The 18,679-nt window shown below is 42.1% G+C and overlaps 1 protein-coding gene across 5 annotated transcripts in view; it reads right to left on the reverse strand.

Annotated features, from left to right (window-relative positions):
* cemip (cell migration inducing hyaluronidase 1) overlaps positions 1 to 18,679 on the reverse strand; it is a 203,186-nt gene that overhangs the window by 46,577 nt on the left and 137,930 nt on the right. For all 5 annotated transcript variants that reach the window (XM_077563841.1, XM_077563842.1, XM_077563838.1 and 2 more), the window contains 4 exons: positions 18,304 to 18,432; positions 14,002 to 14,087; positions 12,934 to 13,065; positions 12,832 to 12,867 (listed from right to left, as the gene is read on the reverse strand). In XM_077563841.1, coding sequence (XP_077419967.1) covers positions 12,832 to 12,867; positions 12,934 to 13,065; positions 14,002 to 14,087; positions 18,304 to 18,432 — 383 coding nt within the window. The remainder of the gene's footprint in view (positions 1 to 12,831; positions 12,868 to 12,933; positions 13,066 to 14,001; positions 14,088 to 18,303; positions 18,433 to 18,679) is intronic.

Here is an 18,679-nt window from a genome sequence, read left to right on the forward strand (position 1 = left end):
TAAAGCTACAACCAATAGAGAAATGTATTCATTTATTATTGTTGTTACTGTACAGTATTTGTCAGTGACTCGGCAGCCCGTCACATCCGTTACAACCGTTAGTTGTACTTTCCACCGTTTTTTTAATAATAATCATCATCATAATCAACATTTAAGTGGCAGTAATGAGAAGTATAAGATCTGAGATGAACATTTGCCATGTTTAAGAAAAGTTTGTGTTCTGTAGTTTTGAACAATATTTGTTGAAAATAAAACTCATTCTCATCATAGTTGGAAAACATAATGGCATTATTAGATCATGTTGGTATTCAGTTTTGGCAAGTACTCAAATGTAAGTATCGCCCTTTCCACCCCAAACACGGCCTTACCTTTTAACACATCAATACACATTTGCTACATCATTATTGACCCACTAAATTAGAGACTCTTCTGAAAAACACTATCTATATACATCTCTAATTGTATGAAGGCTGTGGCCTTCACACATATGTTTTTCCTTTTCTTTATTATATTTTATTTCAACCATTTTTTTTACATGAATCTACGTTCACATTTTTCATCCGATTCGTCCATCCATCCATTTTCCTAACCACCAGCGGGGAACGCTGGAGCCTATCCCAGCTGGCTTTGGGCAGTAGGCGCGGTACACTCTGAACTGGTTGCCAGCCAATTGCAGGGTACACAGAGACGAACAACCATCTACACTCACAATCACACCTATGGACAATTTGGAGTGTTCAATTAACTTGCCTGTTCTTGGAATGTGTGAGGAAACCGGAGTACCCGGAGAAAACCCACGCAAGCACGGGGAGAACATGCAACATCTCACCTCCTCCACACTGGGAGGCAGACGTGCTAACCAGTCATCCACCGTGCCGCCCTTCATTTGATTCAATCCATTCCAATTTCAAAATTTTAAGAAAATTCACGCCATGTTAGTTTCCTTTTTTTGTTCCCAAAATTTATGCCTGACCCCTAATTCCCAAATTTGGACCTTAAAATTCCCGATTCATTCTCAACGGCAGATTCAACATTACACATTTAAATCATTTTCAAAACATTTAGCTCATTCATTTCACTTTGGGATGAATATTAGATCCATTATCAACTTGATTCTTCACACCTTAATCCATTAATTCCCTACTTGATTTTTCACATCTTACTCCATACACATAATTCATCCGATTTTCATCATTCCAATTTCAACACTTTCCTTAAAATTCACGCTTTACCCACAATTCCCTGTTGTACCCTAATATCCCCAATTCATTCCCAATGGCAGATTCAACATTACACATGTACATTACAGTGGTGCCTCGGAGTTTGAACATAATTAGTTCCTGCGTGTTCCTAAGTGTTCAAAGTCCGAATTGTTCAACCTCCGAAAAAAAAATTCCCATAGGAAATAATGTACATGCAATTATACGTTCCCAATCTCGAAAAACAGAAAGTTCTTATTTTGATTTATATTTATGTTTTTTACATTTATGTACAGTATTTAAACAATAAAAAATACCTTACCTAACGTCAGGCACGTTGTTGAACAGCTAAGGGGGGTCCTCGTGCCAGTTTTACAGAAGTAGTTACAACGGCGCGATATTCTCCATCCTAATTCCACTGTGGTTCGGAGAACTGTATGTTTTTCTTTGCTGCCACTGGCATTGTTGTCATTCTTTGGGCCCACGGCAAAGAAAATTGTCGTGGAAGAATCAAAATGCACTCGCGAGTATGCAGCACCTCCGGGAGTATTAACGATCTGACTGGAAATGAGCAGTTTGTCTCTGCAACGTGAGCATTAGGCATTGGTCGGCTTTGCTCGGCTTCACTCGGCTACCCGTTTTCAAGGTACGTTCGGCTTAGCTTGGGTATTCAAACTCCGAAAATAAGTTCAAACTCCGAGGCATTTTTTAATCAGATTTTTTGGTTGAAGTCCGATTTGTACGAGTTCCGAGATGTTCAAACTCGGAGGTTTCACTGTATTTCAAAGTCTGTTCCAATTTCAAAATCTTCAGACTATTCACGCCATGGGCACTTCAATTTTTTTCATTCCCAAAATTCACGCCTTAGCCATACTTCCCTATTTTTTTTCAGATAAGATGAGTTACACCTTTATTTATCCCACAGTGGAGAAATTCACAGCGTTACCAGCAGCATGAACGTTAGAATAAATGAACATGAACGTTGGAATAAATAATAGAAACAAGTTTATAATTCCACTTGTATGGAGCCATACTTTTGTTTATGCTTTGAACGTATATTTCTTGTTCTCGCTATCCACTTGTGACAAAAATTACATTTTATTTATTTTATTAATATTTATTAGAGAATGGGCAATTCCAAAAATCAAGGAAAAACATCAAAACAAATTATTGGGTATTATCCTATCCTAAGCAACCTTTCTTAAGCATTTGTAGAACAACGCTCCAATCCTTCCGAGTTATCTCGCTCGGTTCACGGATTTATTAATGGCATGTACATAAGTAAGTCAGTGGATATGATAGGAAAATACTTTTTCTCTGCAAAGAGGAGAATCTGAGGGCTCCTAAAGACAAAAAAACAAAACAAAAAATACTGTTTATGGCCTAGTGACTAGACAGCAAGATTGCAATTAACAATGGAAATATTATTGGCGCTAGCGCCCCCTGGTGGTCGGAGCCACTCAACACACACACACACATTTGCAAATCACCACACGCATTTGCTCAAATGACCCCAATGATGAACACAAACTTTGGACCCTCGTTTCCCTTGCCCGGACGCGGGTCACCGGGGCCCCCCTCTGGAGCTAGGCCTGGAGGTGGGGCTCGAAGGCGAGCGCCTGGTGGCCGGGCCTACACCCATGGGGCCCAGCCGGGCACAGCCCGAAAAGCCAACGTGGGTCCCCCTTCCCATGGGCTCACCACCGGTGGAAGGGGCCAAAGGGGTCGGGTGCGCAGTGAGTTGGGTGGCAGCCAAAGGCGGGGGCCTTGGCGGTCCGACCCCCGGCTACTGAAGCTAGCTCTGGGGACATGGAATCACCTCTCTGACAGGGAAGGAGCTCGAGCTGGTGTGCGAGGCTGAGAAGTTCCGACTAGATATAGTCGGACTCGCCTCCACACACAGCTTGGGTTCTGGTACCAATCCTCTTGAGAGGGGCTGGACCCTCTTCCACTCTGGAGTTGCCCACGGTGAGAGGCGCAGGGCAGGTGTGGGCATACTCATTGCCCCCCATCTAGCCGCCTGTACGTTGGGGTTTATCCCGGTGAATGAGAGGGTAGCCTCCCTCCGCCTTCGGGTGGGGGGACGGGTCATGACTGTTGTTTGTGCTTATGCACCGAACAGCAGCTCAGAGTACCCACCCTTCCTGGAGTCCTTGGAGGGTGTGCTGGAGAGCACACCCCCTGGGGACTCCCTCGTTCTGCTGGGGGACTTCAACGCTCACGTGGGTAATGACAGTGAGACCTGGAGGGGCGTGATTGGGAGGAATGGCCCCCCCGATCGAAACCCGAGCGGTGTTTTGTTGTTGGACTTCTGTGCTCGTCACGGACTGACCATAACGAACACCATGTTCAAGCACAAGAGTGTCCATATGTGCACTTGGCACCAGGACACCCTAGGCCGCAGTTCGATGATCGACTTTGTAGTCGTGTCATCGGATTTGCGGCCGTATGTGCTGGACACTCGGGTTAAGAGAGGGGCGGAGCTGTCAACTGATCACCACCTGGTGGTGTGTTGGCTCCGATGGCGGGGTAAGATGCCGGTCCGACCAGGCAGGCCCAAACGTATTGTGAGGGTCTGCTGGGAACGTCTGGCCGAATCCCCTGTCAGAAAGAGTTTCAACGCCCATCTCCGGCAGAGCTTCTCCATTGTCCCGGGGGAGGTGGGGGACATTGATTCCGAGTGGACCATGTTCCGTGCTTCCATTGTTGAGGCGGCCGATCAGAGCTGTGGCCGTAAGGTGGTTGGTGCCTGTCGTAGCGGCAATCCTCGAACCTGCTGGTGGACACCAGCGGTAAGGGTTGCCGTCAAGCTGAAGAAGGAGTCCTATTGGGCCTTTTTGGCCTGTGGGACTCCGGAGGCTGCTGACAGGTACCGACTGGCCAAGCGGAATGCGGCTTCGGCGGTCGCTGAGGCAAAAACTCGGACATGGGAGGAGTTCGGTGAGGCCATGAAAAACGACTTCCGGACGGCTTCGAGGAAATTCTGGTCCACCATCCGGCGTCTCAGGAGAGGAAAGCAGTGCGCCGTTAACACTGTGTATAGTGGAGATGGGGTGCTGTTGACCTCGACTCGGGACGTCGTGAATCGGTGGGGAGAGTACTTCGAAGACCTCCTCAATTCCACCGACACGCCTTCCTTTGAGGAAGAAGAGTCTGGGGACTCTGAGGTGGGCTCCCCTATCTCTGGGGTCGAAGTTAAAGGCTAAAGGTTCTGGATGTTGTGGGGCTGTCGTGGTTGACACATCTCTGCAGCATCGCGTGGACATCGGGTTCGGGAAAATTAAAAGGTGTTCATTCATCATCCAACAGACATGCCACTTAAATGCAGCACTGAATTGGAGTCAATAGGTCACATGACCCGGAAGCTATTGAGTTAAAATGCTAATTTTTGTTGAAAAAAAAATAATAATAATAAGCGGAGATCTAAAATGAAAAAATAAGAGGTGTGCATCATCCAGCAGACATGCCACTACGATGCAGCACTGATTTTGGGGTCAATAGGTCACATGAACTGGAAGCTATTGAGCTAAAATTCTAATATTTGCAGAAAAAAAATATTAAAAATAAGCACTGAATTGGAGTCAATAGGTCACATGACCCGGAAGCTATTGAGCTAAAATGCAAATTTTTGTTGAAAAAAAATAAATAATAATAAGCGGAGATCTAAAATGAAAAAATAAGAGGTGTGCATCATCCAGCAGACATGCCACTACGATGCACACTGATTTTGGGGTCAATAGGTCACATGAACTGGAAGCTATTGAGCTAAAATTCTAATATTTGCAGAAAAAAAATATTAAAAATAAGACAAGACCTAAAAATAAAAATTAAAAGGTGTTCATCATTCAACAGACATGCCACTTTAATGCAGCACTGAATTGGAGTCAATAGGTCACATGACCTGGAAGCTATTGAGTTAAAATGCTAATATTTGCAGGAAAAAAATGATTAAAAATAAGAGGGGACCTAAAAATAAAAAATGAGAGGTGTGCAACATCCAACAGACATACCACTACGATGCAGCACTGATTTGCCGGGGAAGGAAACTCATTTAGACCGCTAATAAAACCTGTGTAAAAAAAACAGAACCCATTTTTTTTTAATCCACAATCATTACAAATCCATCCACAAGTGCCTTTTAAATTGTAATTATAGTTCAGCATTGTTATGAAACATTATTATATTTATTGTATATACTGTATTCTTATGACTTTGGTGAAGACCAGCAGGTGCCTCTTGCCACTGCGGTATAGCTAGTTAGTAAGTTCTCCCTTTCTGTTTGCTCTTTTCTAGGATTTAGCAGTAGACATCCAGTTTTCAAAATAAAATGTTACTGACAAGCAGTTTAAAAGATTGTTTTTTTTTCTTTTTTAAATGGAAAAAAGTTTATTCAGTATAATACATCACTAATTCATGTTTCATTGGGTATGCACTATTTTGGGGTAAATAGGCATCGTAGTGGCATGTCGGCTAGATCAGTGGTCCCCAACCACCGGGCCGCGGACCTGTACCGGGCCATGGGCACCTTTGGACCGGGCCGCACAGTTGAAAGAATAAAAAGAACGTACTGTACTCCCGGTTAATTGATTAGCCGAGGCTTAAAAATATTTTATTTTGAAAAGTGACCAGATTCTCTCTGTTTACACATGTCAAGATGCTAATTATCTCTGTCGCGTTTTGTTACCCTTGTTATGGTAGTGGACTTGTGTTTATTGTCGTAGCCTTTTATTAATCAGCCGACGAACAACCAAGCATACCCCCCCACCCCCACCCCCAACCCACTGGGTTGCCGGTCCGCCAAAATTGTGGACATGTATGAACCGGTCCGTGGTGAAAAAAAGGTTGGGGACCACTGGGCTAGATGATGCACATCTCTTTTTTTTCTCAATTTTAACCTTTCTCTCATTTTCAATGAACTTAATAATGTACATATCAACGTTCTAGCTCAATACTAGGTCATGGAACCTATTTATCCCAAAAGAGTGCATACACAATGAAACATGAATTAGTGATGTATTATACTGAATAAACTTTTTTTCCATTTAAAAAAGAAAAAAAATTATCTTTTAAACTGCTTGTCAGTAACATTTTATTTTGAAAACCGGATGTCAATCTCCACGTTGCACATACTACCGTTAATCCTAGAAAAGAGCAAACAGAAAGGGAGAACTTAAAATGAAGAGCGGCTGGCTTGACTCCGTAAAAAGAAGAGGCGGCTAGCTTTACCGCAGTGGCAAGAGGCATCTGGTGGTCTTCGCCAAAGTCATAAGAATACAGTATATACAATAAATATAATAATGTTTCACAACAACGCTGAACTATAATTACAATTTAAAAGGTACTTGTGGATGGATTTGTAATGATTGTGGTTTAAAAAAAAATTGTGAGTGCACACCGCTGGCCTGGTCGTGTGTTCCCATTCATTTGAATGAGAGCTCAAGCGACAGTTAAATAAATGAGGCTGATCTCTCCATTCAGAAATAGCTTCGCAAGCGGGTTGTGAAATCAATATTTCATCCATGGTGGTCCATATGAAATTGTAAATATGGTTCAATGTGTGCGACTTGCCACCTGTGAAATGTTATAGCAGAGTCACACACACACACACAAGTGTGCAAGCTTGGACAATTCAAATGATCCCGCCCCCATCCCGCCTGTTGTAGTGGAAATGCAATGGAGGCCGCGTCGTGTTGTTCCGCGCGGTGCGGTGGGATTGTGGCAGCGTGCCGTGCGGTGCTAATTTTAATTTAATTTACTGTTTGCTTAACAAAAAAAAGGTAAATCACAGGAGGTTGGCTGCTTGAAACATAGACCTTGGGGCAAAAAAGTTTGTGCACCCCTGGATTACACCTTCCGCATATTAAGAGAAGAGGGCTCCACAGCTGTGTACTCGATCTTTCTGACATCCAGTAAATGGTTCAACTGAGATATGCCGTCTTCTGGTCGTTACAATTAGTATAATATTGTGAGCATTAAAGATAAAAGAACCCGTGAAAGTTCCTATCTGTATTATGAAATTAGAAATATGACTTTGTAAGTAGGTAATGCCAGACAAGGGATATCTTGAACATAATTTATCCACCGCTGGTTTGAATTCCAGATATAAAATGGGTGGGCTATGTCAAAACCGGCATTCACCATGAAAAGTAAAAACCATGCAAAACAAACCATGTGAGTGACTCGCTGTGCCATCCACTGATGGGACAAGCTGAAGGTCACAACAGCAACAATAATCTGAACATTTGTGTTACACGAAATCTTTTTAGTTCGTTTTTTTATATATATATACACAATAGCATAGCATGCATTTTTTAATTTTTTTAAAAACACATTATTTTTTGGGGTGGCAGAGTGTGGAATGAATGGCATTTCAATTCAAATAAATGAGGCCAGATGATTTGAGATAATGTATGAGTGACTACAATTACGAGTGTGGTCACAGAACAAATTAATCTTGGATCTTATAGCACCACTCTATATATTTCTGTGCCCATAAAATGTGACCTATAGAAGCACAAATTGCATGTGTAGGCTGGCTAATCCTCAATATGAGCCCAGCCTAATTTCTTAGTAATCATCTTCTTTTCCTTTCGGCTTTTCCCTTCAGGGTTCGCCACAGCGTATCAGTTGCCTCCATCTAACCCTGTCCTCTGCACCCTCTGCAACTTCTTTCATGTCCTCTTTAACTACATCCATAAACCTCTTTTGGTCTTCCTCTAGACCTACTGCCTGGCATTTGGAAACTCAGCATCCTTCTACCAATATACTCACTATCTTTCCTCTAGACATGTCCAAACCATCTCAGTCTGGCCTCTCTGACTTTATCTCCAAAGCCTCTAACATGTGCTGTCCCTCTGATTATGTCCATCCTGGTTACTCCCAAAGAGAACCTCAGCATCTTCATCCCTGCCACCTCCAGCTCTGCCTCCTGTCTTTTCCTCAGTGACACTGTCTCCAGACCAAACAACATTGCTGGTCTTACCACAGTTTTATAAACCTTTCCTTTCATTTTAGCCGAAACTGTAATGTGTTTTCCAATTACTTACACAAAGAGAGAAAACGAGATAGGGGAAACTGCTTGTATTGAATGCATGAAAAGCCCTTAATTGTTTCCGTCGTGATAGTTCGACTGGGGACAAAAATAAATTGAAACAAAAATAAATTGAAACCAGTTAATGGGGAGAGGCTAGGGTGACCATTTTACAACTGGCAAGGTCAGGGGTGTCGAAAAAACGGCCCACGGGCCAGAACCGGCCCATCAGGGAGTCCAATCTAGCCAGTGAGGACAAAAACAAATGCAGTTTTTCACCAAAAGCAACTTTTGTCCACTCATTTTTGTTAAGAAATTTTCCAGATTACTCTGTAATGATTTTCATTTAATTGAATTTCAGATTACTCTCTAATAAAATAATAATTACAAAAAGGGAATAATTTTAAAATGTACTTATTTTTTCCCATAACTGTTTTTATAAAAATAAAAATACAAGCCAGGATGTATTTACACAATAAACCAAATAAGTACCCATAACACTAACTAGTGCCTTAAGTTTTCTTATTCAATTTAAATAACCATAAATCCAATCTACGTACAACATAATTTCTTTATGAATGAAATAAAAGGCTTCCAGATCGCTTCAAATGTATCCTTTTTGCCCTTCAAAACATATGCAATTCTTTCTAATGAAAGAGTTGCTAACATTTGCCGTTTCCATTGTTCCAGCGTCTATTCATTACGAGAAAATGTATGTCTCTCAGGGTAGAGGCCAAACAAAAACAACTGCGGGTACAGATTTAAGGATAATTTTTTTCCATCGCATTTTTAACCTCCTTCCAAAACAATACTATCTTCTGACATTGCCACATATAATGTAGTAATGTACCTCTATGTTCCACACACTCTGGACAAATATCCAGAATGTTTACATTACTGTATACCTGTGTAGGTCCACCGCTGTCACATACACCCTCATTAACCATTTAAATTGAATGAGTTGTAGACGTGTATTAATAGACCTGGTGTGCGCAAGAGTACATACTCTTTGCCAATCTCTCTCCGGCAGAACCAAAGGCAATTCTAAATTCCAGGCTCCCAACTTATCATTGGAGCTTTCTGAAACTTGGGACATTAGAAAATTATACAAGTCAGAAAGTATACCCTTTATTAGCCCATCCCTTGTCAACATTTTCTCTAATGCTGTTCGAGTAGGTTTAATCAACTGATTATTTTGGTTCTGTCGGATTAAACTTCTGACCCGAAGGTACCTAAAAAAATTGTTATTAATCAGCTGAAATTTATATTGTAGCTCCTCGAAGCTCATTAGCACCTCAGATTCAGGCAGATAGAGAACTTGGACTGTTTCTATTCCACTGTTGCACCACAGTTTAAAGGCAGCATCAACTTTGCCAGGTATAAACTGTTGGTTACCCCAAAGTGGACTAAATATAGATAAATTATTTGAATCACGGCGGGAATCTCTTAAAATTCCCCCATATCCTTATCATATTTGTAAGCAGTGGATTTTTCATATTTAAAAAAAAAATAAAAAATTCCAATAGAATTTGAATATAAATATGAAGGGAATATTCATTTCAGCCCTTGTGATTCTGCCCAATGTGATAGCTCTGCACTTGCAGAATAAGAATAGTAAAACAACATGAATCTTAGATGTACAGCCCAAAAGTATAATTGTAAATCCGGACATTTTAGTCCCCCTTGATCATAAGGCAAATACAATAAAGACAATCTAAGTCTAGATCTTCTAATTTGCCATATAAATTGTATCAGTATCTTTCTGAAATGTGCAAAAAATCCAGAAGGAGGTGGAACATTCTGAAAAATGTAGAGAAATTTAGGTAGTATATTCATTTTTATAATATTAATTCTACCAATCACAGACATTGTTAATGGCATCTATCTATCTATCAATGGAGTCTCTCATTTCTACCCTTATGCTATTATAATTGATTTCTGCAACCGGATTGAGTCCTGGCAAAATTTGTAGTCCTAAATAATTGCAGTGCCTCGGGGATCGGATTTAACCTGTCATCAGTGTTCAGCAATAAAACGGAAGATTTGTTTTTATTAATTTTGTAACCAGAAATATCACCAAATGAAGATATAATTTGCAATATATATTGTAAGGAGTTGCTCAACTTTGAAAGAAACTAAATAACATCATCAGCAAATAGTGCAATTTGGTGTTCAGTAGGCCCAACAGTTGTACCAGTAAGATGAAGATGTGAGCGCACTGCAATTGCCAGAGGTTCAATAGCCAGTAAAAACAGCAATGATGAGAGTGGGCAACCTTGCCTACAGCCCCTTTTATTGGAAATGGGCTTTGATAAGTTTCTATTTGTTCTTACTTCAGCAGTAGGGCTACCATATAAAGTTGTAATCCATTTTATAAAGTTTGGGCTACATCCAAATTTCTTCAAAACCTCAAAGCGATATGCCCATTCAACGATATGCCATGCTCTACTGAGTCCACCAAACCATCCGCTTCAGCTGTGCCTAGAAATTCTGTCCATAAAAGCTATGGACAGAATCGGTGACAAAGGGCAGCCTTGGCGGAGTCCAACCCTCACTGGGAACGAATCCAACTAACTGCTGGCAATGCGGACCAAACTCTGACATCAGTCCTACAGGGACCAAACAGCCTGTATCAGGGGGCTCGGTATCCCGTATTCCCGAAGCACCCCCCACAGGACTCCCCGAGGGACGTGGTCAAACACCTTCTCCAAATCCACAAAACACATGTAGACCGGTTGGGCGAACTCCCATGCACCCTCAAGGACCCTGCCGAGGGTTTAGAGCTGGTCCACTGTTCCACTGCTCCTCCTGAATCCGAGATTCGACTTCCCGACAGTCCCTCCTCTCCAGCACCCCTGAATAGACCTTACCAGGGAGGCTGAAGAGTGTGATCCCTCTATAGTTGGAGCACAGCCACCGGCCCTCCTCCTTAAAAAGGGGGACCACCACCCAGGTCTGCCAATCCAGGGGCACTGTCCCCGATGTCCATGCAATGTTGTAGAGGCGTGTCAACCACGACAGCCCCACAAGAGCCAGAGCCTGTCGTGGTCGGTGCCTGTCGTGGCCTCCGTCGAACCCCTGAGGGGCTCCGACCACCTTACGACCACAACTCCGATCAGCCGCCTCGACTATCGAGGTGCAGAACATGGTCCAATCGGACTCAATGTTCCCCACTTCCCTCGGGACAAGGGAGAAGTTCTGCCGGAGGTGGGCGTTGGAACTCTTTCTGACAGGGGATTCTGCCAGACGTTCCCAGCAAACCCTCACAATACATTTGGGTTTACAAGGTCTGACCGGCATCTTCCCCCGCCATCGGCGCCAACACACCACCGGGTGGTGATCAGTTGACTGCTCCGCCCCTCTCTTCACCCGAGTGTCCAAAACATGCGACCCCAAATCCGATGACACGACTACAAAGTCGATCATCGAACTGCAGTCAAGTGTGTCCTGGTGCCAAGTGCACATATGGACACCCTTATGTCATAGACGAGCACAGAAGTACAGCAACAGAACACCACTCGGGTTCTGATCGGGGGGCCCGTTCCTCCCAATCACGCCCCTCCAGGTCTCACTGTCATTGCCCACGTGAGCTTTCCAGCAAACCCTCCAAGGACTCCAAAAAGGGTGGGTACTCTGATCTGCTGTTTGGTGCATATGCACAAACAACAGTCAGGATCCATCCCCCCCACCCGAAGGCTACCCTCTCGTCTATTGGCCTAAACCCCAACGTACAGGCGCCAAGCCGGGAGACAATAAGTATGCCCACACCGGCTCTGTGCCTCTCACTGTGAGCAACTCCAGAGTGGAAGAGAATCCAACCCCTCTCGAGAGGATCAGTATGAGAGCCCAAGCCGTGTGTGGAGGAGAGTCCGACTATATGTAGTCGGAATTTCTCTGCCTCACACACCACCAGCTCGCGCTTCTTCTCCGCCAGAGAGGTGACATTCCATGTCCCAAGAGCTAGATTCTATAGCCGGGGATCGGACCGCCAAGGTCCCCGCCCTTGGCTGCCGCCCAGCCCACTATGCACCTGACCCCTTTGGCCCCTCCCATCGGTGGTGAGCCCATGGGAAGGGGGACACGCTATCACATGGTGTACAATTGGGTAGATTAGAACAACTCGTAAATATGAGGGCAATGTGCACCGCCACTACAAAAGAAAATTTTAACTTGATAACTAGAACGCTGCAGACTGCCAGTTAATAATATGAAAGAAGGTTCAATCATGTCAGCGAGCAATGGACCAGCAACATGAGCGAGTGATACTCAACACTGTCGACTCGACGCAGGACAAGTCAGAGAGTCAATTGGCCGATGCATACTAGTAATGGGCATGACAGTTCTTTTAAGTGAACTGAATCTTTAGAATCAGTTCATTAAAAAGAAGCGTTCAAAAGATTCGTCCATCAAATTGTTCGTCTACGCAACACAAGCCCCCCACCGCCAACCACCCCAGCTCCACCCCATACCCCTACTCATGTGTAACAAAAATATATAGCAGTTTACATTTATCCCTTGAGGGATGAAAATTATCATCATACTGTACATATACTGTACTATTATTATTGATTTATAAGTTTGCAATTAAATAAGAGGTCTTACCTTGCCAGAGTGAGGCCAATGCCGTTATCTGCAAATCTACAAAATAAATACATTCAGGTTCATTTTAAGGCGCTAAAAATCAACCATTCAGTTTGTACTCACTGGCAGTCATCCAGCCAGACATCCCCTCCTCTCAGCCAGGCTCCGTGGTCCTGATTCTTATAGGCTACAAAATGGTGAATGTGAGCTGGGACTCTGGGTTTGAAAGGGTCAGCATCCTCGTGGGGCCCATACCTTGGGTGGGCCACACAAAATCATAGCATCATTGGGTGAATTAAAAATAAAGCACATTATGTAGTATTTTATTTGGTATACATATATATATATATATATATATATATATATATATAGTCACAGCTAGGTGGCACTGTATGTATAACTGCTTGATGTCTTTAGATGTCTGACTATTAATATTTATGTGAAGTTTGGGATTTTTGGAGAATATAGAGTTATTAAGCATTTCCTCTGTTGTGGCAAAGGAAATGTTTGTAGCCCTAGGTCAGGTGCCAGCCCTAGGTGCCAGGATCGTATTTTATTTTTCCACTGCAGCGAACACTACTGAGCCATTTTCTTATAATTGTGCATAATGACTTCAAAATGTAATTTTTGGGGGGCAGGCCCGATGAGTGTGAACATTTTGGTGAGTTTTTGTGCATGTTTAGGTGCCGAAAAATGCGATTCATTGTGCAAAAAAAGAATAATTTCTATAAAAACAATAGGGACCTTGCAGCAGTCGCTGCTCGGGCTCTAATAAAAACATTTGCTTTGTGGTAAACGCCTAAGCAGCTTGAATGGGAAAGCTTGAAAAGATTATTGGTACTACTATGGGGTCATGGATGTCTCGAATTCTTTTACCACCCTCACCAATGATAAACCATGTATCTTTGAACCTCAACCTTGATGCCCTTTTGACTAATCTTGTACTTTATGATTTTAAAATAATTTTGTGTTTTTTTTTTCTAAAAATCATGATCATTGCATTTTCTGTTAATGTATAAATTGTTCCGCCTTGTTTTTCTCCAGGTCTTTGTGAGCATAGAAATGCCTGACTGGCAGACGTGCCAACCATTTACAGATTACTTAGTAGTAGTATATAATATTATAACAAAATCCCTTACCATAATTAAAAGATTTGAAAAACTAATGGAAAAGATGGCAACAATTTCTCACCTGGCCCCAACCAGTGACAGGAAAGGTCTCTTGTCCTTGTCATTTGCCTGAGTGGTCTTGACTCCATTATCTAGGATGAATCCAGCCTGAAACAAAGGAAAAATATTCACTTCAAGCACTGAGCACAAATCTGAACTATTATTACTTGATTCAGCAGCTGGAAACTGTTTCACATTAGCAGTATATTGTATCTTCAAATACATCTAAATTATAATACAGGTGCTCGTCAAAAACATTAGAATATCCTCAAAACGTTGAATAATTTCCATAATTCCATTCAAAAAGCAAACTTTCATGGATTATAGATTCAGGGCCCACAATTAAAGTGATTTCAACTATTTCTTTGTTATTTTTACATTATTTGGGCTTCCAGCTCATGGAACCCACAAAAACAGGAAGTAAACATTTTTTAATACTGTGAAGAAATCACCATGCATTCTTCCCAGTGTTTTGAAAAAAGGATGGATGGATGTATAGATGGATGGATAGTATTTCCAAAACAATATGTCAATCTTCAACATTTGGTTGGGACTCCCTTTGCCTTAATCACTGCCTTGATGCGCCGTGGCATTGCCTGGGGGTCTTGGAAGCCCAGGCTTTCTTGATGCTTGCTGTCAGCTCTTTGTTTTTGGGTCTGGTGGGCTCATTTTCCTCCGGATAATGCTGTATTGTGGCCCTCATTTTCCTCTATTGAAGATTGACATATCGTTTTGGAAATGTCATCCATCCTTTTTTTTCCATGCAAAACACTGGGAGTATCCTGTTTTTGTGTGTTTTATGGGCTGTAAGCCCAAATAATGTAAAACAAAACAAATAAATACTTGAAATTGTGGGCCCTGGATCAATAATCTTAAAATTTGACCTTTTGAATGGAATAAATACATTTCACAGATTAATATGAATCTAATTATAGATGATACACAGGCATTTCATTTCACAGCTACAGAGAAATATATACCATTAGATTTTGGACATGGGAATATGTTGAAGGAAATATTATTTTCAGAGTTGTACAGTAGGGTAAAATCGTGTCAATCAATTATTCAATTAATTATTTATCATCAAATAAATAATTAATTGGTTCATTGATTGTAGGAGACTCAAATTTAATATTTATATTATGAGTTAGCCTTCAGTGCACCACAAGTTTTTGATAACTTTATCAGGATAACAGATGACAACCTTGGTAAATCAGTCATTAAAATTAAGGTTAAACTCTAACTACTGTGATAGGAAACAGAAACAAGTATGAATGAAACATAATCAAATAAGCAAAGATAGAAAAATCAATCAAAGAAGAACGACCTTAAACGAAAGTGTGTGACCTATGCTCCCTCTTTTAAACAAGCCCAAGGTCTGAGCAAAGCTGTGGCCTTCTTCATTGCAAAAGACATGATGCTATTTCAAATTGTGAAAAAAAAAACTTCCTCCACCTCATGAAAAGTGCAGTTCCAGATTACAAAGTTCCAAACAGAGCCTACTTTACTGAAAAGAAAATACCAAACCTGTACAAGGATGTACAAGTAAGTGTGGAGAAGCAGCTGGCAGAGGGTGTGGTTTGTACTGACAACAGACTAGTGGACCAGCGCCGGTGGTGATGGAGAATCCTACATGAGCTTTACAGTTCACTACCTGATCAACAACTGGCAACTCAACTCATTGTTTGAAGACGCAGTATTTTCCAGATGACCACAAAGCAGAGCATATCAGTGAAATGATGGAAAACATGTTCTTCGATTGGAAAATAAAGAAACATAGTCTGTGTGGAATTACAACAGATAATGCCAGTAACATGAAGGAAGCCTTTGAGGATTTTCCATGTGTCTGTTTTTCTTGTTTCAGCCACAATCTAAACCTGGCAATTACCAAAGTTAAGGACTCAGCGAGGTGGACTCCACTACCAGAGCATGCCGACATGTAGTGCAAGGGTTCTCTTGAAACTGGAAACGGAAAAAAGACCTTAAAAAGAAGCAGGAAGAATTAAAACCTAATGAGCATCCACTTGCACTCTTTCATGATGTGGTCACCAGATGGGGTTCCATATCTGAAATTATTTTCAGGTTCTTGCAGCTGCAGCAGGCCATCTGTAGGGTGCTGGCAGGAGACCAAAACACATGGCATCTCATGACTAAAAACAGTGACTCATCACTGTTCTGGAGGATTTAAGCCAGCTCCTTTGCCCGTTCCATGATTTCACTGATACCCTGGCCTCCGAGAAACAGGCCACACTTTCCGCCCTGCAACCAGTCCTGGAGCACATCAAAAGTGTAAATCAAGATAAGGACAGCAATCTTACCAAACAAATGAAAAGGGCCATCAGAGAGGACATACGATATACAGCAGAAATGAAGAATGTGCTGAACATAGCAAGTCTTCCGGATCCAACCTTTCTTGATGATGTAAAAGCCACAGTCAAGTCATATGAAAAGGAAGCAATGGCACTTGCAGAAGAAATTCCAGGCACAAAACAGCCAGCAGCAGCCGGAAGCGCTGCAGCGTACTTCTCCTCTTAAAGCCGGGAGCGCGGATACGTCATTTTGTCTTGTTTTGACCAATTCTTGGTCTCATAGCCGATGAAATGCATCAGAATATACACGAGGGTGACAAGGCCATCGTTGCATGTCCTGGAATTTTATTTATACCTGACGCAGATAAAATAAATTATGCGATTAACGTGGCGTGTGAGGAATTTGAATCAGTGTCACGAGTCGTCAGTGACATATTGTTAAGAAATATGATTGTAGATAATAAGGATGTTGAATATTTTGATGGCCTTGTAAAGGAATGGATGACGAATAATTACCACTCGATCACCCAAGGTTATTACAACTACGCTCCAGTGTTAAAGGTAAATATACCCGCAGCTGCAACAGGTTTTTTTTTTACTTTTTAAAGAATTATTGTTTATAATAATAAACGCCACAGGTGTAAACTCTAAAATATTTTTGAAATTGCGGTTCTATCTGCTTCAGGACCTGAGATATCAATTATTTAGTAGGCAATTTTAGGCATTACAATATTGTTGAATTTCCAGGAAAAAATTTTTGGGGGTGACTCTTAAGTCACCCATTGATTTTAGGCATGTTTTGCCAGGCACTTTAGGCCTTAATGGGTTAATACAACAAATGATTTGTGGTACATGAAATAGACGTTGGAATTACAACTAGCCAAAAATCGCTGTTCATGACTGAGGTGTTTTATTTCAAATTAGAGTTTGGTTTAACCCGAGTATAATCGATGCGAGCATAGCACATAGCTAGCCGATGCCCGTAGGCCTCGAGCTGCATACCAGTGCATATGCCCGTACACTTTCCGACTTGCGACGTTGGATTGGTGTATCGAGGCCTGACCTGGGAGGCATCTGTAAATCCCCTCAAAATAAGCATGGAAATATACAATTAAAGCATATCTTGTTTGTTTCGTTTGAAATCCAGTGTGGTGTAGCAGCCGCTTTATCTCACACAATGCAGAATGAGAGGGGCCGAGGGTCGCTAGAAAGACAACTCCTGCACATCATTTCATCGGGTCGAGAAAAGAGAACCCTGACGAGCTTCCACTTCTTTCATTCTTCTCCTGCAGCATCTTCCTTTTTTCTCTGTGGTACATGTCAGCTCAGCTTTCACGTTTTCAGTGATGGTCATGCTAAATCATCCATCCATTTTCTTAACCGCTTGTCCTCACAAGGGGCGCTGGAGCCTATCTCAGTTGGCTTCGGGCAGTAGGCGGGGTACACCCTGAACTGGTTGCCAGAGAATCGCAGGGCACAAGGAGACGAACAACCATCCACACTCACAATCACACCTATGGACAATTTGGAGTGTTCAATTAGCCTGCCATGCATGTTTTTGGTATGTGGGAGGAAACCAGAGTACCCGGAGAAAACCCACGCAAGCACGGGGAAAACATGCAAACTCCACCCAGGAAAGCCGAAGCCCAGACTTGATATCACATCCTCTGCACTGGGAGGCGGACATGCTAACCAGTCTGCCACCGTGCCGCCTTGCCATGCAAAATACTTAGGTTAAAGTTTAACACTACAGAACTACCTTGGTACAGTTCAACTTCAACAGTTCTAATTCGTTAACACTTACGCTGTGTGATGTTCAGTCCGTTTCTTCCTGAAGCCGCGAGGCAATGTGCGATGAAAGTTGTTTTTGTTTTTTTTAAACTTTGGTCAATATTCAAATGTATGGATTTTCGGTGTGTCGCACCGTGTCACATTGCTCCAACAATGTATTAATATGGATGTAAGAATGTATGTATGCTTGTATGGATGGATTTGTTTATTATTTTCAGACTCACCCTGTAGTTGGAATGAGCTCTGTTGTTGATGAACTGGCCCATAGGTGTGTGTTCTGTTTTTCCAGGCGAGTACAGCCCCTCAGATGGTCCAGTAGGTACATGGTGGAAGATAAACCAGAATCCTGTTTCCTAAGGTACACAAACATAAACAAAAAGCTTTACAGACAATATCATACTACTGTCATCTACCACAGGGGTCACCAACGTGGTGCCCGTGTGCACCAGATAGTAACGAGGTAGCCCACAGGCCTGTTTTATGACTCACCAGTTAAGGGACCGTTAACGGTCACAAAGGAATGTTGTATAAATGATCATTTGAAAATGTACACACCTCCAGAGATTCATAGAAATGAAGTGTTGCATATTGATTTGTCTG

Source organism: Vanacampus margaritifer, chromosome 4 (assembly GCF_051991255.1).
Source record: "Vanacampus margaritifer isolate UIUO_Vmar chromosome 4, RoL_Vmar_1.0, whole genome shotgun sequence".
NCBI lineage: Eukaryota > Metazoa > Chordata > Actinopteri > Syngnathiformes > Syngnathidae > Vanacampus > Vanacampus margaritifer.